We start from the raw sequence: 20,399 nt of genomic DNA on the forward strand, positions 1-20,399 counted from the left end.
CGTCTCTGTGGGGTGAGCATTGCTGCGGGGAACTTGCCTCGCCTCTCCTTTGACCACGCCCCCCCCCACTCCCCGCACCAGCTGCTCCCCAACGCTCCGTCGTAGTCAGGGCTGGCGGGGCCACAGCTTCCATCTCCGGGGCGCCAGCGCCATCTGGTGTCCATGCTGGGGGAACTCTCCGTACGGGGAAAGGGAGCTTTGTTGCGAGCGCCAGTAACTGCTTCTAAGCATCCCTTTGCTAGGCACTGGGCCAGGGCTGGGGATACCAGACAAGCTCATTGCTCCTGTGCGGCATAAACCTCAGTGGAGGGAGAGATGGACACTGGAAAAGGAGACAAACAGATACACAAGATAATCTCAGGTCTTGTTAAGGACTTAGCAAACCGATGAACACCTTGATGAATGGAGGGTGTCACTTAATACACAGTGTATGTGGTAATATGGGCATGGGTCTGAAGAGGGGACACGTAAGCAGAGTCTTTTAAGTCTCTTTTAAGACAGCTAAGCTGACCACGGGGCCAGATGGGAGACAGCGGTGAAAGGGGGTGGGGCACAAGACGGAAAGAAAGTGGTTGGATTCTAAATAGGTTCCAGAAGTAGAATCACCTGGGGTACATGCTGAATGGAATGCAGGGGTGAGGGAGAGGGAGAGGGAAGTGTCAGAGATTCTGATTTGAGAAATGGGATAGACGGTGGGGCCTTTAATTGGGGAGGGCACAGGGTTTGAGAAGATAGCAAGAGTTCTGTTATTGGTAGGTTATGCTGGAAAAGCCGCTTAATCATCTAAGAGAAGATGTCACTAGCAAAGATAGCACTTGGGGAAGAGGCTGGGCCGCAGAATGGTTGCTGTTGGACGGTGGTGTCCAGGCAGCTGTAGTGGCCCTTTCCCAGCACAGGGAACCTTGAGCTTCAGGAATTGTCTTAGCGCCTCCATTCATCTCCTCTCCTCCTCCCTCTCACCCACAGGTCTATACTCGCTACGGGAAGTGTTATACCTTCAACGCTGATCCACAGAATTCACTGCCCAGTCGGGCAGGGGGCATGGGCAGTGGCCTAGAGATCATGTTGGACATCCAGCAGGAGGAATACCTGCCCATCTGGAGAGAAACAAGTATGCAGGGAAAGGGACGGGGGCCACTTTGGGGGCACTCAGAGAGATGCCCTCTGGCTGGGATGGGTTTCCAAAGGTCCCCATCTCCACTGTGCAGATGAGACATCATTCGAGGCTGGCATCCGGGTGCAGATCCATAGCCAAGAGGAGCCCCCCTACATCCACCAGTTGGGCTTCGGTGTGTCCCCAGGCTTCCAGACCTTTGTGTCCTGCCAGGAACAGCGGGTGAGCACCTCCAGTTGGGCCCTGAGTTGGACGTCAGGCAGGGTCTTTGGGCACTGTGGGGATGCCCACTGGCCCTGCTCTCCAAAAGCTCTCTGCCCACCAGCACCCCCCCACCCCAAGGACTTTGTTGGAGCTGTGGGCAATGGAGGGCTAGGTGGGACTCTGAGGCATGACCCCATGTGCACCCCACCCCTGCAGCTGACCTATCTGCCCCAGCCCTGGGGCAACTGCCGGGCGGAGAACGGGCTCCGGGAGCCCGAGCTTCAGGGCTACTCAGCCTACAGTGTGTCTGCCTGCCGGCTGCGCTGTGAAAAGGAGGCCGTGCTTCAGCGCTGCCACTGCCGGATGGTGCACATGCCAGGTGGGCACCCACCCCTCCCGCCAGCCCTCCGGGCCACCCCACCCCGCCATGCTCCAGAACCTCCCTGGGTGGAATGCTGCTCCTGTGCACCAGCACGTGCACCGCAGCATGCATGCCTGCCTGTACTCCTGTGAGTGCATGCATGTATGTTGGGGATTTTTTAAAAAGATCTATTTATTTATTTGAAAGAGAAAGTGCGGGGAGGAGGGGCAGAGGGAGAGAGAGAAGCAGACTTCCTGCCGAGCATGGAGCTGTACAGAGGCTCGATCTCATGACCCTGAAATGAGGAGCTGAGCTGAAATCAAGAGTCTGTCTGTAACAGACTGTGCCCCTGTCTGGGATTTTACGTGTTTTCACATGTGTATCTGGGAATACACTCATGCGTGCTTGTGGCCGTGTTAATATGTATCTATGCATACATATGTTTATGGACAGGGTTGTGTGGGTGTGCTTGAACACACGCATACAGATGTGTGTGTGTATACATGTGCATGCAAGTGTGCATATGTTTGCATTTTAGGCATACACACACAGGCACGTAGAAGCTCATGCATGTTCAGGGATGTACAGACACACGTGTTTGTGTGTGCATGCACACAGGTGTGTGTCCACATTTGGGAATGTGCTGGGGGAGAGGGGGTGGAACCATAGACTCCAGGAATAATCTTCTCTCCTTTCAGGCAATGAGACCATCTGCCCGCCGAATATCTACATCGAGTGTGCCGACCACACACTGGGTCCGTGCTGCCTTCTCCCTTCCCCTGCCTCTCCATCATCCTCCTCTTCATCTCTGTCCACTGTTCTCCTCTCTGCCTTGGCTCCCCTCCTCCTAGTCTCTCCCGGGATGGTTCTTCCCAGGGTTGAGCCTTATCCCGTACTTCTAGGGGTTCTGAGGACTTTGCAGGTGTGGATACTTGGGTAAGTGGAGGCAGCAGGGTGAGGGGGTGCAGAAAACCAGGACTGGGAGTGAAGGGCTGGGCTTTCTGTTGTGGCTCAGCCAATGAGCTCACCTTCTCTGGGAAAGCGAAAGGACTTCTCTCTGTGTCTGAGGAGAGATGCATGGCTAAGTATCAGTGTGGGTAAGGCAAACCGCATGGGTCCCTAGGTCTCACCTGGGCTGTGATTCTCTCATTCTCTCATCTGTCCATCCATTCCCTCTTCTGCAGACGTTCCCAGGCTGGTCTGGTGCTGGAGGTGAGAGTGGGAATGGAGCTTCCCGGCCTACAGGGCTGTGGACCAGCACAATGGCCCGGTGCTAGTCCTTGCAGACAGGAAACGCAGGGGTGCTACAGGGTCCCTGGGTGGGGCACGTAGCTCCACCTGGGAAGGCAGGAGGATCCTGGGAGGAAGTGATGGATTAGCTGAGACTTGAAGGGTGTGGAAAAGTCAGCCTGGTGAAAAGCGGAGGCATGATCTAGGCCCTGGGGACAGTTCTGTGCTAGACATCTGTGGCCAGAGAGAGAGCTGGAGAGAATGTGCTTGGGGAGGCACGAAAAGGTCAGCACTGCTGGAGGGCAGAGAACACATGAGTAGGCAGCAAGAGGGGAGGGGACTCTGGGAAGCCCACAGTGGCTCAAGGCAAGGCAAGAGCACCCTCTGAAGTTAGCCAGGTGCTGATCAGCCGCGGAGAATGGAAGGCATGAGTAAGAGCAGAAGCAGGGCAAGTGGTCAGGAGGGCATTGCAGTCCTCCGGATGGTGGGGCTGTGGGGAGTGGATGGGCAGTGGAACCACATGGAGACTCTCTGTCCCGTATCCCAACTGCATCACAGCCAGAGGGGCAGCGGAAGGACAGTTAATGAAGGGGCAGATGTGGAAGTAGGGACTTGGGAACCACAGTCATGGTGAAACTCCACAGAACTAGCAACATCGGGCAGCCTCAACTTGTTCAAGCCTAAGGGGGGGAAACAGGAGGAACACCACTGGGGCCCATAGATCTGTGGCTGTTCCAGAGGACAGGAGCTAGGACCACAAGAGGGGGGAGTGGCCTCAGCTGACCCACAGCCTGGTGAAGACGAAGCCCTGGCATCTTTCCCCCGCTTCCCCTCTGCCCCTGCTGGGGTCTCTCCCCTTGGTTCAACCCAACCCAAAGCCAGAAGATGAGGGAGTCCAGTGGATGCATCAGGCAGAGAGCCCCGCCTCCTGGGCACAGAGAAAAGTGGAGGAGAGTGAAGAGTGAATCTGAAGAGGGGAACAGAAAATCTAGCATATTAAAAAAGGAAAGAAAGATTTATTTATTTATTTGAGGGAGAGAGAGAGCGTGAGAGACAGTGTGTGTGCTCCTGCACACAAGTGGGGGGAGGGGCAGAGGCGAAGAATCATCAAGCAGACTCCCTGCGGAGCACAGACCCCCCCCCCCCCAGACCCATGAGATCATGACCTGAGCTGAAACCAAGAGTCAGATGCTTAACTGACTGAACCACCAAGATGCCCCCAAGAAAATCCAGCATATTAAACACAGCATTCGTCTTTCTGCCCGTCTGTCCATCCACTCATCGGTCAGCATAAGTAAAAGCAGGCATAGAATTCCATTCATCCAGCATCCTCTCCAAGCCCCGTGTGTGTCTGAGGCCTCGTGTGACTGATTAGCTCTGATGGAAGGGCTGTGTCCTCCGTCTGAGTCAGGAGGACTTCTTGGTCCCAGGGGGTTTGGTCCCAGAAGGATAAGCCTATAGGAGGGTGCTGGGGGTTTTTGCCTTCACCCGCTTTCTTAGGTAGTCTGAAGCTGGTCCAGGAAGGAGCCCCCAGAGAGTCTTCCCTAGGCAGTGCCAGGGTGGCCCGTAGAGGCCCTCCCTGTGGACGTGCCTTCTCCCGGCAGCTAGTGGGCCTCGGGGCCATGCGCCCTCCCCCACTGCAGCTGGTGCCTCTGTGTTGCAGACTCCTTGGGAGGGGGCTCCGAGGGCCCGTGTTTCTGCCCTACTCCCTGCAACCTGACTCGCTACGGGAAAGAAATCTCAATGGTCAGGATCCCCAACAGGGGCTCAGCCCGGTACCTGGCGAGGAAGTACAACCGCAATGAGACCTACATCCGGTATGTGTGCGCGTGCGTGTTGTGCATGCTTGCGCGCGTGCGTGCTGGAGGCACAGGCCCGGAGCGTGGTGCGCACTAGGAGTGCTGCGTCTTTCTTACTAAGGAGGCTTCTGCACGGATGCCTCTCACAGTCCTTTTCCTCTAATGAATCCCTACCCATCCTCCAAGTCACATCCTGTGTTCCCACTGCCAAGGAGGTCCCCTTATTTTTAAAATAAAGATTATTATTTATTTGAGAGAGAGTGTGTATGAGTATAGGGAAGGGGAGAGGGAGAGGGTGAAGCCAGCTCCAGGCTGAGCACAGAGCCTGACGTGGGGCTCCACTGCTGGACTCTGAGATCATGACCTGAGCCGAAGGCAGCCCTTAAACCGACTGAGCCACCCAGGCACCTCCAGGGAGGGCCCCCCGCCACTTAAAAAAAAAAAAAAAGATTTTATTTATTTATTTGAGAGAGAGTGAGAGACCATGAGAGGGGAGGTCAGAGGGAGAAACAAGACTCCCCATGGAGCTGGGAGCCTGATGTGGGACTCCATCTCAGGACTCCAATATCATGACCTGAGCTAAAGGTCGTCTCTTAACCAACTGAGCCACCCAGGAAGGCCCTTCTTGATCCAAATGCCTTTCCTCTGAGCTCCTCAACAGCCTGTACACCTCTCTCTCTCTCTCTCTCTCGTTGCACCCACCCGTTGCTTTCCCACCCACTGTTGTGTCTTTCTCCCCCAGCAACCCGGGTGCCATTAAATGCACACTGAGGGAATGCTGCCCTAAGGGAGAGGGACCAGGTGGCCAGCCAGCAGAAGAGGACTCATTGAGCCTTGGGTCTGGTCCCCTGCAGCCAATCTGCAAATGCTGAGCATCCTATGGGTGCCCAGGCGTCACAGTGTGGGACCTGTGGAGACAGAGATGATTACACCACAAAGCTCCTGCCACAGTGTGTGTACCACCACAGTGTACCCGTGTGTGGTACCGACTGTCAGGCCTCCCCTGAGATTACCAGGCGGGGCAGATGATGAAGCTGGGGAAGGCATGAGCCCGGCCTCTGAGGACACTGGGTGTGTGAGAGGAGACAGGGGAGGCCTCCCGACTCGAGAAGTGTGGGATCGTATAGAGATGAGCCTGAGCGGTAGGAAGGCTGTGTGGAGACAAGCAGATAAGAAAGCAAGCTGGCCAAGAAGGCACAGATCATGGGCAGTCTTGGAGGTCTGGAAAAAGAATTTGGGGGTGAACTGCCGGTCAATAGGGAGCCTGTGAAAGTTCCAGAGAGGTATTGCGAGGATGTGAAGTGAATGGTATTTGCTGCTTGACAGCAGAAGGCAGAAGGGACTTCTTCAGGCCCAGGAGTTTTATTTTGCTCTTCCGGGCTCCTGGCTAACCCTCAGAATATGAAGCAGACAAGGATCTAGGACAATCTTTGGGAGTCTGAGGGTGCTTCTCGCCGGCTTCTTGGGGTAGGGGACCTCGGATCAGGATCTGCTGGACCTGGAATGTCCCTGCTAGCCGCCTCCTCAGGAAGACAGCCCCACAGGGACACTCTGCCTCCTGTCTCCACAGGGAGAACTTCCTGGTCCTTGATGTCTTTTTTGAAGCCCTGACCTCCGAGGCCATGGAGCAGCGAGCAGCCTATGGCCTGTCAGCCCTTCTGGGTGAGATGCCGCCCTGACCCAATTCTGGTGGGATGGAGGTGGGGATCGGCCTGGCCAGTGCTTCTGACCTGCTCTCATGCTCCTCAGGAGATCTCGGGGGACAGATGGGCCTCTTCATTGGGGCCAGCATCCTCACACTACTGGAGATCCTGGACTACATCTATGAGGCAAGAGATGGGGGGCCTGGTAGGGACCCCCCCCAGAGGGGGTATGGAGGGTGGGAGGAGGGGCTACGGAAGAAGCAAGGGGGCAGTACAGGCTTCCTGGTGCAGCTAGCCTGGCCATGAAGCCAAGCTTGGGGTTTTCGGCTAGGGTCTCCTGACCAGCTGGAAGGCAGGTGTGAGGGTGCTGAGGAGTTAGGAGAAAGGGATGGGCGGGGAGGATTAGGGAGTCCTCCTGGGGGTTTGCTGGGGCAGCAAGTCCTACAAAGTGGGCCTCGGTAAGGCCTGCCCTTCTCCTCTACCAAGTTTCCTGAGCCCACTGCTGTCCCCCCACCCTGAACCCCAAGGTGTCCTGGGACCGACTGAAGCGGGTGTGGCGTCGTCCCAAGACCCCCCTGCGGACCTCCACCGGGGGCATCTCCACCCTGGGGCTGCAGGAGCTGAAGGAGCAGGTGAGGGTGAGCTCTGCTGAGCGCAGCCAGGGCTCTCTCCTAGGACTGAAGGCCTCGGCCACTTCTGACCTAGCCTGTCAGAGCTCGGCTGTAGCCCCTGCCCCAGGGCGTAAGGAAAGGCTGGCTGTGCGGGGCCCAGGGGTCTGGCTCGCATTCTCCATGTCTCATTCCCTCTTCACTTTGCAGAGTCCATGCCCAAGTCGGGGCCGTGCTGAAGGTGGGGGAGCCAGCGGCCTGCTCCCCAACCACCACCACCCTCCTGGCCCCCGAGGAGGCCTCTTTGAAGACTTTGCTTGCTAGGACGGTGCTGTCTAAAAAGACCCAGGGGTCTGGGAACCCTTCCAGGATCCCCAACAGTCTCCTCCCTCCTGGGACACAAGGCCTGGGGGCAGCCCAAGGGACAGGGGAGAGGGCAGAGGGCGGTCCTCACTGGGAGGGTGGGGATTCAGTTCAGGCTCTCACCAGCTCTGGCGCCAATTGCTGTGCACAAGGGTCTTTCCTGTCCACCCCCGCAACCCTCAGGCTGGTGCCCAGGGAGGGCTGGAGGGGAGGGAAGGAAGGGAGTGAGGGAAGTGGAGGAAGGGGCCCACCCTAGCAGGGGTGGAACCCCCTGTACATTTGTATATATTTAGGGAGGACAGGGTGGGGGGGGGAACAGATGTAGAAAGTGGGTGGGCCTATGGGGGTGGGTGATTCAGGGACAGCCAGAGTCCCAGCCCTAGAATGTCAGCAGGAGAAGGAGAACCCCGGGGACTCAGGAGTGCTGGACTGGTCCTACTTCCTTTCCCTCTTCAGGCCCAGCTCCCCTTTTGGCAGGGGGACTGGGAGGCCCAGCAGGCCTGGCCCAGCTCCCAATTCCCCCTGCCCCAACCCCACCTTCAGAGTGTCCTCCACAGGGAGCAGGCCACCCATTAGACCTTGGCTGAGCTTGGGGGTGGGGAAGGGAGCCTTCTCGATGGGCCTCTCTGCCTCTGGTCTGGTTTTATAAAGCGCTGATGAAACTGAGAATAAAGAGGCATAAAGAATTCTCTGTGTGCCTGTGTGACCAAGCTGGGGCAGGGCTGGGCACAGACATGGCTTGGTCCCTGGGAAAAGGAAACCTAGGTCCCTGCCAGCCAGGACAAGGGAGCCTCCATCCTCACGGCCAGCCCTCCCCGTCCCCAGGCCACCTTTTGAAAACTCAAAACCACGAATCTACACTCAGCCAGTTTATTAAAGGCAGGGAGCTTCATCCAGGTCCAAAAGGGAGAAGTTGGGAGACACCCCCCTTCTCTCAGCTCCCCTCTTCCCCAACCCCTCATCTACAGCCCAGCCCCCAGGAGGCCCTAGGAGACTAGGCCTGCGTCAGGCAGACTGCACTGCATAAATACTCAAGAGGCCACAGCCTGAATCAGCAGCGTCAAGGGAGGGGGGCGGACAGGCAGACCAGGGCTGGTACAGGGAGGGGTGGCTCCGGAGGCACCTCCCCTGGGGGCCTGTCCTGGGCCTGAGGACCCACAGAGCTAGAGAGAGGGGGCCCGTGGGTGGCCCTGGGGTCTGAGGCTGCAGCTAGCCCTGTCTGGAGAGGCTTGGCAGGTGGCTCTGGGTTGTTGGGGAGGAGGGGGCATGCTGTCATGCCAGGATTCTGGGGTGCGGGGCGGGCTCAGGTGCTGTTGCCCTGCTCCTGCTCAAAGAGCAGCATGGCTAGCTGCGTGCGGGAGCCCAGGCCCTCCAGCTCGCTCTGGCGGCAGCGGTGGTACAGGTCCTCGCTGAGCCGCGCGCTGCACATCTGGGCCCGGTAGCGCTGCAGCAGCGCGGGTTCCACTGCCCGAAGCACGTGCAGGCTGGAGAAGCGCAGGAACAGCTCATACACGTCCAGGCTCTCCAACAGCTCCTCCTCCTGCTCCGAGGCTGCTGCCAGCCGCCCGCGGGCCGCCACGTAGTCGGAGTTGTAGAAACAGGCCTCACTGGCTGCCTGGCGGTCAAAGCGGCCCGTGTCTCGGCCCAGCTCCGGGGGTCCAGGGCCCTGTGGGGGGGCCACGGCCGGATGGAAGGCCTGGAAGTGCATGGGGAAGAAGGCCTGCCAGCCTGAGATGGCATGCATGCGGCAGCGGTTCAGAAAGTCAGGCGTGAGCACTGTGTCTGGCCCGGCCAGCAGGAACAGTGTGTCCAGTGGGTGCTTCTTGGAGAGCAGATCCATGAGGCGCAGTGGGGAGGGTGCGGCTGTCTGCACACTGAGCCAGGGCACCCGGGCACCGGGGAACCGCCGCTCTAGTTCGGCCACATGGGCCTTGACAGGTGCAAAGACATCGGCGTGGGCTGCCCGCTGGGCCTGTCGGGGCTCATACAGGAGCAAAAGGGTCAAGGCTGCCGCCGCATCGCCAGGTTCCAGTGCTGCGGCGGCGAAGGCCTCCAGGAACGCAGGGGCCAGGTCACGCTCGGCTGCAGCCAGAGGCAGTAACACGGTGAGACGTGAGGCCTCTGTGACATAGGGCACAGGCAGGATCTCCACACGGCTCAGCGGCCGCAGCAGCTGCACGCGGCGGGTGAGGGGCCGGCGACCGCCCTGGGGGGTCAGCGCCTCCAGCTGCAAGTCCAGCGTGTACTCCATGCCCCGGGCGGGATCAAAGCGTCGGTAGCCATTAACCAGCTGTTGCTTCTGGAGCCGCAGGGCTGGATGGTAGCGACGATTGAGCTCTTCCAGGGCTGCCCCCAGAACGTCAGCCACATCGGCCTGGTCGGCACCTCGCAGCGGGCAGCGGGGCGAACCATCAGCACAGGAGAAAGCATGCTGCTCTGTGAAGTAGTCCCAGCGCAGCACCTCAAAGCGGGAGGCCGGGCGGGATGGTGCAGGGATACCCACAGGCCAGGCAGCTGCCCGCTCCCCATCGGCTGCCAGATGGCTAGTGTTCTGGATCTCCCACTAGGTTGGAGAAACAGACCATAGTAAGGCAAAGACCATGGCGGGGCCAGCACACAGCTGGAGGACTAAGCAGCTGGCCAGCACTACTTGGGATGGGTCCCCACTCCCCTGCCAACCTCTGCAATCTCAGGGTCCCACCTAACATTTCCCCAGATTGGAGCAGCCTGAGAGTGAAAAGGGAAGTTTCCGGAGGAGGTGCTCAGAAAAGGCATAAACAAACAGGGACTGGGAAGCTGGTTTGTTCTTGGACTCTAGTGCTAGCTTTTTTTTTTTTTTTTTTTTTAAGATTTTATTTATTTATTTGAGAGACCGGAGTGCCAGTGCACAAGCATAAGCAGAGGGAGAGGGAGGGAGAGAGGGAGAAGCAGACTGCCCACTGGGCAAGGAGCCCAATGTGGAGCTCGATCGCAGGACCCCAAGAACATGACCTGAGCTGAAGGAGCACACCCAACTGACTGAGCCACCCAGGCACGCCTCTAGTGCTAGTTTTTACTTCCCTGGGATCTGTGAAATGTCTCAGGACCTGTTCCCTCTATCCCTGGGGCCCCAGGCCATACCTGTAGCTCCTGGATCTCCTGGTATGTGCGTTCCAGCTCAGCTCGGGCAAAAGCTTTGTGCAGCTGGTACATATGTATGGGGTCATGCACAGGGTGGGCTGTCAGGGCACTGCGGAAACGGGGGTCTCCTTCCTGCACAGGTTCCCCAGGGCTCAGCTCCAGGAAGTTATAGTGGACTCCCTGGAGAGAGGAAGGGTAGGGTCCATAATGGAAAGAGGGATGAGACAGCCTCCCCACCCATCGCAACCCCAGTGTGTGCCTCATCTTCCCATCTTGGGACCTGTTGTGGACCTGGGAGTCCACAACAGGATTACTGGGTTTAAGTCTACTTTGACCAGCTGTGAGCTTGTGACTTTAGGCAAGCTTCTGCTAGCTCATCTATGAAATGGGCATAGGTATCCTACCTCAGAGCTGTTCAGGGGCTCCAAGAAAATAATAATAGCCAACACTGAACACCCACTATGTGCAAGGCTCCCTAATTTTTTCTAATCCTTATAACAACCCTGACAATAGTTATTTTCATTGGTCTGGAGGAGGATACTGAAGTTCAGGAGATGCAGTGATTTACCCCAGGTTACAGGGATAAATAAAATTACCCCAGGAAACAGGGATAGAAATTGACAGCCCTGGCATGGAAAACCCAGGGATATTATTTCCAACTACCCCCTCGCCTCTGAGGGGCAAGTGTACAAGCTCAGACAGGAGGTGTCGGTGGGGAGGCTTATCTGCCCACCTCGTGGTCACCCGTGCAGCCCACCCCGGTGGCATCCAGTATGCAGCGCCCCAGCCACTCATCCGGGCGCGCGCTGACAATGTCGTTGCGGCAGCTTTCCAGGTGGGGGCGCAACTGATGCAGCAGTGTGCGAGACAGCAGCACACCAAAGCCGCCATGGCAGTAGCGGCCTGGGGCGGGCTCCCCCCCGATGAAGTCCTGCGGCCGGCCCAGATAGAGGTGGGCGGCGGCTGCCAGGCTGAGACGGCCGGCTAGGCGAGCCAGTCCATGGGCTTCGGTGTAGGTGGCGTCCGGCACGATGAAGAACCAGTCAAAGTCGTCACCGTGTTGTTCCAGTAGGTGGCGCAGCGCCAAGTGCAGGTGCCCGATGGGCCGCTCCTCGCCCAGAGTCACCACGGCCATGCCCGGTGGTGCCCGGCGGCCCCGAGAGCCAGTCAGGAACACCACACGCTCTAGCCGGTGCCCCAGCGTGCGGTTCACGGCCACACCCAGTGTGGGCAACGTGGCTTGTGAGGTCAGCACCGCCACAAGCAGCCTCTGCCTGATGCCCAGCTCCGTGCTTATGTATCGGGTCCTGGGGGAGAATAGGGAACAAGGTTATCCAAAAGCCAAGAGAGCGGCCAGGAGAGAGCATACACAGGCTCTGGCAGGTTCCATCCTCTCTGGGCCTGTTTCTTTCCCTCCACATTGATAAGAACAACAACTCTCTCTTAGGAGTCATGAGGGTTTACCTGAAATACTGGCCTTACCTACACAGTGCCTTGGGGAGATGGCAATATCCATGCAGAGATGAGAGACACACTGTGGGTCTGATTCTCTGTCTCACCACTTAGTTGTGTCCTTGAGCAAGTAATTTAACCTACTGCAACCTCACTCAGTGGCCTGCTCTGCAAAAAGGGGTTGATTGAATCTAATCAAAGCACTTAGCCAAGTGCTCAGCACACAGGTACCCCCACACACCACGTATAAATATGCCATGATAATGATAATGCCATGATACCACAAACACATCACACAAAGGATGTAAGGGAATACATGGCATAGGAATGCACTGAGTGTGTTTGGAACAAGGGCAAACTGGGGCTCAGTGGTTCCAGCAACTTACCTTCCATAATGCAGAAGGTAAGTTGCAAAACTGAAATCTGAACTCGGGGTTACTTAGGAGAAAATAATTTCAAGTCATGGGCAGAGGCATTAATGGGATGGTACCTCACCCCTCCCCCACAAATCTCATCCTGAAGTGTCTCACCCCAGAACAAGAGAAACAGGTAAATCCTAGTTTTCTCTTTCCTCTTTCCCTCTCTCTAGGCACCCACCCTATATGTCAGTCATTTCTCCAAATCCAACAGCCCAACTAGGGAGCTAATAGGATCTATGAAGGTCGACGGCATAGGATCGAGCCAGTTTAGGACGGAGGAGGGCAAGTTCAGCTCAGGCCTGGACGGGGCCCAGAAAGGGCGTCAGATGGGTTCCACAGCTCCTGGGGAAGCAGGGCCATCGGAAGTCATCGGGGCCAAAGACTTCCTGGCCAGCCGGCCCCTTCCTTCCGGAGCCTGACCCAGCCTCTGGCGGCCTCCCCGGCGCGCCCGTCCCCGACAGTGCCCAGGGGGTGGGGCTGGCGGTGCTGATCCCTACCTGACGGCCTTTTTGGCGGCCTGGCCAGGCTGTGCAGGATGGTAGGGCAAGACACGCGGCTCCCAGTTCTCCCCGGCGCCTGCGCCGGCTCCGGGCCTCTCGCGCTCCGCTCCGGGCTGCACCGAGTTGGGCCGGCGCGCCGCGTTCGTGTTGCCGCGCGGCGGCAGCTCAGAATCTCCGGGTTGGGGCGGCCCTGGGCCGCACGGCTCCTCCACCCAGGTCACGCTGAGCAGACTCAGAGTGAAGCCCAGGGAGATGCCCACGGCCACGGGCCCTGCGGGCCGCAGCACCGACAGCAGCAGCGATGCCCGCATGGCGCCGGGACCGCGGGCCCCCGGCCGCGGAGTAGCCCCACAGCAGCCAGAGGAAGCTTCGAGGGGGCGGGACCGGGGAGGGGGCGGATCCGGAGGGCCCGGGCCAAGCGGGCGGGCCCGCTCCCTCCCCACGGACGCGGCCCTGGTTGAATCCCCTGCGCAGCGCTCCGATCCTCCGTAGGGCGCAGGGTTCCAGCGCTCAGCGCGGGAGCCTCGGCCACCGCCGCCGCTGTCCGACGTGTCACTGCGAGATCCCCGCCCCCGGGGTGGGGTCTCGGGCTCCAGCTACCGGAGACGGAGCAGAAGGGGGAGGTTAAAGGGGAAGGACCCCCGGAAGTGCCCCCTCCTCAGTGCGGGTGAGGGAGACGCCGGGGGCGGAGTCCTCTGCCTCCCCGGCGTGGTTGGTGCGTCCCGGGTGACGTCAGAAGCAGCCCGCCCCTGCCTGGATGGTGCGCCCTGAGTGACGTCAGGAGCAGAGGCCGGAGCTGTCCATCAGCACCAAAGGCCGCGGGCGGGCTCAGGGCATGGGGCCGCGGCTCTGGGGCAGCCCAAGCCCCTGCTCCTGCTCCTTTCCCTTCCCCAGGCCCAGCCTGGGTCCGGAGACTTCGCGGGACTGGAGTGCCAGCCGGTGTTGGAGGCGGAGCAGCGACGCCGCCGCACAGAGACCAGTCCCTCCGGCCCAGCAGCCCCCCTCCCCGCACGGCGGACTTTTCCCGGACCCCAATCAGCTGGGGCCTCTGGCGCTCCGCACCCCCGGACCCTCCGACCCCTGTACAGCCTCTTTCGCTCAGAAGCTCAGGTCGCCTCCAGCCCAGGTAGATCTTGGACAAACCCAGATTTAGCCGCCCACAGAGGAGTCTCCTGGCTGCCTCCTTACCGGCAGCACACTGCCCTCCTCTTTCCTGAACCCACTGCCCCTTTTAACTTCTTCATCCTAGCCTCCTTTAGCCGGGCACTTTGTTTCCCTTTGTCTTTTGTCCACTTCAGAAATGCTTGCAGAGCTGCATGATCTGGGCACCACTCCCTTGTCTACTGGTGTCCTTGCCTGGTTCTCCCACTCCCATTCTTGCCCCCATCCTGGTGGAGACCCAGGACTCCTCCTTGACCCCAACTTCCTCTCTGTCAGGCTGACCTGGGAGGGTGACTCCCTTCCATTCCCAGCACTATGCCAGGCACTGTGGCGACACTGCGGTTCCAGCTGCTGCCCCCCGAGCCAGATGATGCCTTCTGGGGTGCACCCTGTGAGCAGCCCCTGGAGCGCAGATACCAGGCACTGCCGGCCCTCGTCTGCATCATGTGCTGTTTGTTTGGAGTCGTCTACTGCTTCTTCGGTGAGACCCCTACCTCATCCCTTATCTGGGCTCCCCACTGTTTCCGCAATTACTTCTCTAGGCCCCCTCACCCCACCAAATCTTCTCTGGAACACTGGGCTATCTTTCTTTTCTCTTTCTTTCATCCCACACATGTTCATGGATCATCTAGACTCTAGATCCTAGAAAACACAGGTTTTTGAATTAGGCATGCTTGAATTTGAAACTGGCTTTGCACCTTACTAATTGTGATACTTTAGCCCATGACTGTCTGAGCCTCAGTTTTCTCATCTGAACAGTGGGGACAATGATATTTGTCTCACATTGCGTTGTTGTGAACATAGTAGGCACTCAATAAATAATAGCTATTGTGGTAAAGATGTGTTTGCTAGGTAGGTACTAAAAATATTTAGTACGGTGATTGAACATAGTCCTTTACCACAGGACTTATTGTCCAATAGGGGAGAGACTTCTAGGACATTCATCCCTGTAATACATGTTAGGGTAGGCTAAATAGTAGTCACATACATGGAGATAGCCTACAAGGCAGGCTCTAGTAATCAGGGCTGCTGTGAAGAGTTGTAGAGGATGGGGCACTGCACAAGGGAGTTCGGCTGAATAGGTAACTGGGGGCTGAAATCTAGCCCTTGCTCCACTTGCCAAACTCTACGTCTTGGCACAGGCTTCTTTGCCTAGGGGAAGACACGACTTTTTCTAATTCGCATAAAGGTGTAAGATGGGCTAGTGAAATAAGTGCCCGATGACTACAGCAGGAGTTACAGGATTTCAGAATGGGGAACAAGCTCCATGGGCTGGGGGCCTCCAGGGGAGCATTATAGGCAACTGGAAGAAGTACAAAGGAGGCACAGAGGTCTGGATTCCAGGCTGGGCAGAGGTGCCTTGAGATTAGTGCTCTGTAGCCTTTATACCTCTCCCTAGAATGGCTGAGTAGTAGGCACGTATGGGAGCCAGATGGTTCCTCCCCTTCCACCCCCAAACTCTAGCCTGAACAACTGCAGAATGAGCAAGAGGAAATGCCCTTCTAAGGGTTCAGGACACATTCTAAATCTCCAAGGAGTCTGTCATCCCATGCCCTCCACTGCCCATATCTACTCCCTCTGCAGTTGCTCAGTGCACCCTGACACGCCCTCTCCTGGGCTTTCCTCCACCCTACCCTCCTTAGATGCTCTCACTCCCAGGCTCTTGAACCCTGAGCCCTGATGTATGCCCTATTCCTCTTTCTAATCCCAGAACCTCCTGGACTTTGATGCCTCCCCTCATTCCTAAAACTCAATCTCCTCTTTATGAACATTCTCTTTAGTGCTCCATGACCCCTTAATCTCCATCTCTGACTTCCCTCTTCCCAACTGCTCAGTATTTACAAATCCCTCACCCTTTCAGGTACTTTTAATGGGTGTAACTTCCATTTTGATGAAACTCCATGACCACTGTTTCCCCTTATAATCCTCTTTGACACCCTATGACCCTAGTGATCCTCAACCACCTCGTTATCTCATTACCTCCCATCCATCTGTCTCCCTCTATTACTCCTAACACTTTGACCCCTGTGATGCCATTGTCTACACTTCCCCCACCATGATCTCCTATTTCTTTGGCCTCAATATTAGCCTCTCTCAGAAACCCTTTAATACTCTCAACATTTCCATGTCTGTTGATTTCCCTACTTGCAATGACCTCATCTTCTGGAACCCCTCCCCAATAACCATGCTTCTCCATTCTTTTTGTCATTTTCTAATAATGTCATATCTCTGAAGCCCTATGACCCCTCAAAGACCTCATCTTTCTGAACCTGTGTTACCCTCATCTCTCAAGTTCTGACTTCTGAATCCTTCATCTCTTTGAACAGTCCCTCCCAAGGCCATGATGATTCTGATTGCTGATCCCCTTGTGACTCCAATGACCTATCTCTCTGAGCCCTATGATTCCAAAGATCCTAATGTCCCTATCACTGATTCACTCTTGACTCCAATGATTTATCTGACTCCTATGACCCTCAAAGACCCAACGCTCATCTCAATAACTCTGAATCTCTATTTTCCCAGTGACTCCCAGTGACCTAGCTCTCTGATCTGCCTCGACCTCAGTGGTCCCATCACTGATGCCTTCAGGACACCAGTGACCCGGGGGGGGAGGGTCTCTGATCTTAGTGTCCTGCTACTGCTTCCCCCGTGATTCCATGTCCATGAACCCTCCAATCTCCTGCCTGGAGTCCGGTGACTTCATTTTGGCCCCTTACTAGCCCTTGTTCCCCTCCAGGTTACCGCTGCTTCAAGGCAGTGCTCTTCCTCACTGGGTTGCTGTTTGGCTCGGTGGTCATCTTCCTGCTGTGCTACCGAGAGCGGGTGCTGGAGACGCAGCTGAGTGCCGGGGCAAGTGCAGGCATCGCACTGGGCATTGGGCTGCTCTGCGGGCTGGTGGCCATGCTGGTGCGCAGCGTGGGTCTCTTCCTGGTTGGGCTGCTGCTCGGTCTGCTGCTCGCTGCTGCCGCCCTGCTGGGCTCCGCGCCCTACTACCAGCCGGGCTCCGTGTGGGGCCCACTGGGGCTGCTGCTGGGGGGCGGCCTACTCTGTGCCCTGCTCACACTGCGCTGGCCCCGACCACTCACCACCCTGGCCACCGCCGTGACTGGTGCTGCGCTCATTGCCACTGCCGCCGACTACTTTGCCGAGCTGTTGCTACTGGGGCGCTATGCGGTGGAGCGCCTGCGTGCCGCCCCGGTACCCCCCCTCTGTTGGCGGAGCTGGGCCCTGCTGGCACTTTGGCCCCTGCTCAGCCTGATGGGCGTTCTGGTGCAGTGGCGGGTGACGGCCGAGGGGGACTCCCACACGGAAGGTGAGAGGGTACAAGCCAGGGTGGATGAGAGAGAAATGAGTGGTCAGGGATAGGTGGGGGTGGGGGACGGAGGGAATGGGGTGTGGGGGAATAGGGCTGTGTACACCAGTGGCCAGGTGAGCTGTGCACACTTCAGAAGAGTTGGAGAGCTGACCCGCTCATGGTCTGGGAAGGCAGGACCTTAGTCCAACCTTCGTTCTGCAACAAGGTATAGGGTTGTGTGGGGTCTGTGGCAAGCCCATTTCAGGCACAGGGGATCCAAAAGAAAAGGTCCCTGCCCTCATGGGATTACATTCAAGTGGAGGGAGACAGACAACAGAATGCAGGCACTAGGTAATTCCAGGTCTGGGGTTATATGAAAGAGAAATGTAGGGCAACATGAACAAGTGACTTACAGAGGCTATTATAGATAGGGTAGGCAGGGAAGGCCACTTGGGAGAGGTGACATTTAAGTAGAGTGCTGAAGGATAAGAGGCCACATGCAAAGAGCTAGAGAAGAGGGAACAGCAGGAGCAGGTCCACAGAAGCAAGAGATTGGCTTGCTGAGGACGTGGGCGGGAGTGTGGTGGGTGGAGGCATGCCGTTAGTGTGGGCCCTTTGGGCAATGACGGGGACTCTAGATTTTACCAGGAAGGCAATGGGATGCTATTGTAGATTTAAATAGGGGGGCTATAATCTCATCTAGGATTTGGGGTGGTCACTCTGGCTGCTAAGTGTAGAAAACATCGGGGAGGGCAAGTGTAGAAAGGCAGATCAGTGAGAAGGAGACAGCAGTTGCCCCATTGATGGAGAATGAGGGCTGGTTTAGGTGAGTCACCTGGGGCTCAGGCTGGGAAAAGGGGTAACAGCTGGAGAAGGAGTACTTAGAAGTCTAGGAATCTTCCACATGACTCTTGGAAGACAAAAACAACTGCAAGAAGTCCCATTTGGGAGGTGGGAGACCAGGAAAGGAAGGGAAAATGGGGTGTTGCAGACAAGGGGATTCTGGAAACCTGGAGCCCTCGGATAGGGTGGATCGGGGAGGCCTGGGGAAGACAAGGCAGGTGGCTTGTGAGACCCTTCTCTGCCCCACCCCTCACAGTGGTCATCAGCCGGCAGCGGCGACGCGTGCAGCTGATGCGGATTCGCCAGCAGGAGGAGCGCAAAGAGAAGCGGAGGAAGAAGAGACCCCCTCGGGCACCATCCAGAGGCCCCCGGGCTCCTCCAAGGCCCGGGCCCCCTGACCCGGCATATCGGCGCAGGCCGGTGCCCATCAAACGCTTCAACGGAGATGTCCTCTCCCCGGTGAGCACCCCGAGCCTCTTCAGCCCCAAAGGAGAAGAAGGGAATGCGGCAGACTCTGCCCCAGCAGGGCTAGGCCTCCTCCGGGGCTAATCACTATCTAGCAGGCCTAGCATTTGTCTACCTATTGTAACCCCTGCCCAATGGGCCAGAGGGGTCCAGCTCTAGGATTGGGGGAAAGGTGTCCTGAGTATGAATATTAATGAGGTATGAGGTATGAATATTAATGAGGGTCTCAGGGCTGTGGACTCCCAGTGTGGTGAGGTCCTGGGCCTAAGGCAGTGTGGGCTGAGTCTCAGGCCATGGGGTGCAGGGACAGGCTCTCTGCCCAAGGTGGCCTTCTGGGCAGGGTCTGCAGTGCCTCTCTCACTCCTGTCTTCACTCTCCCACAGAGCTACATCCAGAGCTTCCGGGACCGGCAGACTGGGAGCTCACTGAGCTCCTTCATGGCCTCGCCCACAGATGCGGACTATGAGTATGGGTCTCGGGGGCCGCTGACGGCCTGTTCAGGGCCCCCTGTGCGGGTATAGCGGTCCTGCACACCCGCCCACCTAGACTCTATGGTCACCAGCTCTGCCGGCTTGGGGAGGCCTGCTGGACCACCACCCAGCCCGCCTGGCCTTGTGGCCTTGGCTGTCCCTCTCCCCACCCTGAAGAGGGCTGGCCTGGCTACCAGAAGGGAGGACCTGTCTCAGGCTAGCCCTGGTCTAAGGGGCAAGCCTCCTCCCTAGCTCCAGAGGGGCTCCTGAGGGATGCGGGGTGTGAGCCCCATTGGGGTGTGCTCAGGGTTGTGAGTGTGTCGCCTGTGTGTGTGTGTGTGTGTGTGTGTGTGTATGTGTATGGAGGGGTGGGCTTGGAGGGGACACTGGGACCCTTGCCTTAGATTTCTGATTGATAGGGCTTGTCTAAGGTTGGCCCTGCCTCCTCTCCCACCGCTGGGGTCCCACAGGCCACTCTCCTGCATGTCAATGTGGAGGAGGTCTGCCTTCCTCCCCCATTGCTCCACCTCTCAACCAGACTCAACTAAGGCTTCTTGTCCTTGTCCATGGGGCAAATGGCAGCACCCCTCACCCTGGTCCCCTGTCCTCTGCAAAGCCACCAGCCTGAGGGCAGGGGCAGGGGAGGGGGGCGGGGGGTGCTGCTCTGGGCTGGGTTAGGGAGAGGGGCTGGGGGAGGGGGCTTCAATGCACGGTGCATGTCTGGTGTCTGTCACACCACCCTGGACACCTCATGCTTCTGTCTCCCCTCACCCCACCCTGTTTTACATATTTTATAAATGTGCCAAACTGTGTGGCTTCTGCCAAGAGTGGTGGTGGTCTTCAGTGGCTGGCACTTTCAGGGGCCAAACTGGAGGGGCTGCAGCCTTGGGTGTCCTGTGTCACTTACAACACAGGGCCCCCGGGCAACTTCTGCCCTCCTACATCACACAGAGAGCCAGGGAAAAGGACTATACCATTTTATTGTCTCTCAACACTTCTGGTTCCCCTGCCCCACCAACCCCTGCCCAGGGTATGGGCACACGCCTTCCAAGCTGTCCGAGGGCACCTGCCTGGCCTGGTTCGGTCCTCCTAGCTACCTGCAGAGGAATGACTCGGCGTGGGGCTGGGGAGAGAGTGGGCACCACCGTCCTCTCCCCTGGCAGAGCCCAGGAACCCACATAGGAAGAGTTGGGTCCTCACCCCCTGCCCCACCCTTCCTGGGCCTCTGTCAGGGATGTCTGTGGGGTGCGGTGGGCAGTGGGGGGAGAAAAACAGGGGTCGGCCCCTGGTTAGGAGTGGGACAAGACACGAGTCTGGAGGAGATGCAGGAGGGTGGGGCATTCCACGTGGAA

At 57.8% G+C, this 20,399-nt stretch overlaps 3 protein-coding genes across 3 annotated transcripts; 2 read left to right on the top strand and 1 right to left on the bottom strand.

Moving 5' to 3' along the window:
- Positions 1-446: 446 nt before the first annotated feature.
- On the top strand, positions 447-8,154 carry ASIC4 (acid sensing ion channel subunit family member 4). The gene is made up of 10 exons (XM_059395478.1): positions 447-467; positions 967-1,111; positions 1,209-1,336; positions 1,535-1,697; positions 2,378-2,434; positions 4,573-4,726; positions 6,279-6,370; positions 6,458-6,537; positions 6,879-6,983; positions 7,170-8,154. Exons 1-10 carry the CDS (start codon positions 447-449, stop codon positions 7,281-7,283), a joined length of 1,059 nt encoding a protein of 352 aa, XP_059251461.1. The 3' UTR covers positions 7,284-8,154.
- A 112-nt stretch (positions 8,155-8,266) lies between these two features.
- Positions 8,267-13,358, bottom strand: CHPF (chondroitin polymerizing factor). Its single transcript, XM_059393560.1, has 4 exons — positions 12,811-13,358; positions 11,176-11,749; positions 10,443-10,622; positions 8,267-9,885 (listed from the first exon to the last, which is right to left on the bottom strand). The coding sequence occupies exons 1-4, from the start codon at positions 13,122-13,124 to the stop codon at positions 8,626-8,628; spliced, it is 2,328 nt and encodes a 775-aa protein (XP_059249543.1). The 5' UTR covers positions 13,125-13,358; the 3' UTR covers positions 8,267-8,625.
- A 221-nt stretch (positions 13,359-13,579) lies between these two features.
- Positions 13,580-19,872, top strand: TMEM198 (transmembrane protein 198). Its single transcript, XM_059393562.1, has 5 exons — positions 13,580-13,939; positions 14,251-14,455; positions 16,712-17,287; positions 18,369-18,571; positions 18,961-19,872. The coding sequence occupies exons 2-5, from the start codon at positions 14,290-14,292 to the stop codon at positions 19,096-19,098; spliced, it is 1,083 nt and encodes a 360-aa protein (XP_059249545.1). The 5' UTR covers positions 13,580-13,939; positions 14,251-14,289; the 3' UTR covers positions 19,099-19,872.
- Positions 19,873-20,399: the final 527 nt, after the last annotated feature.

This window comes from Mustela nigripes, chromosome 3 (genome assembly GCF_022355385.1).
Source record: "Mustela nigripes isolate SB6536 chromosome 3, MUSNIG.SB6536, whole genome shotgun sequence".
Classification (NCBI taxonomy): Eukaryota; Metazoa; Chordata; class Mammalia; order Carnivora; family Mustelidae; genus Mustela; species Mustela nigripes.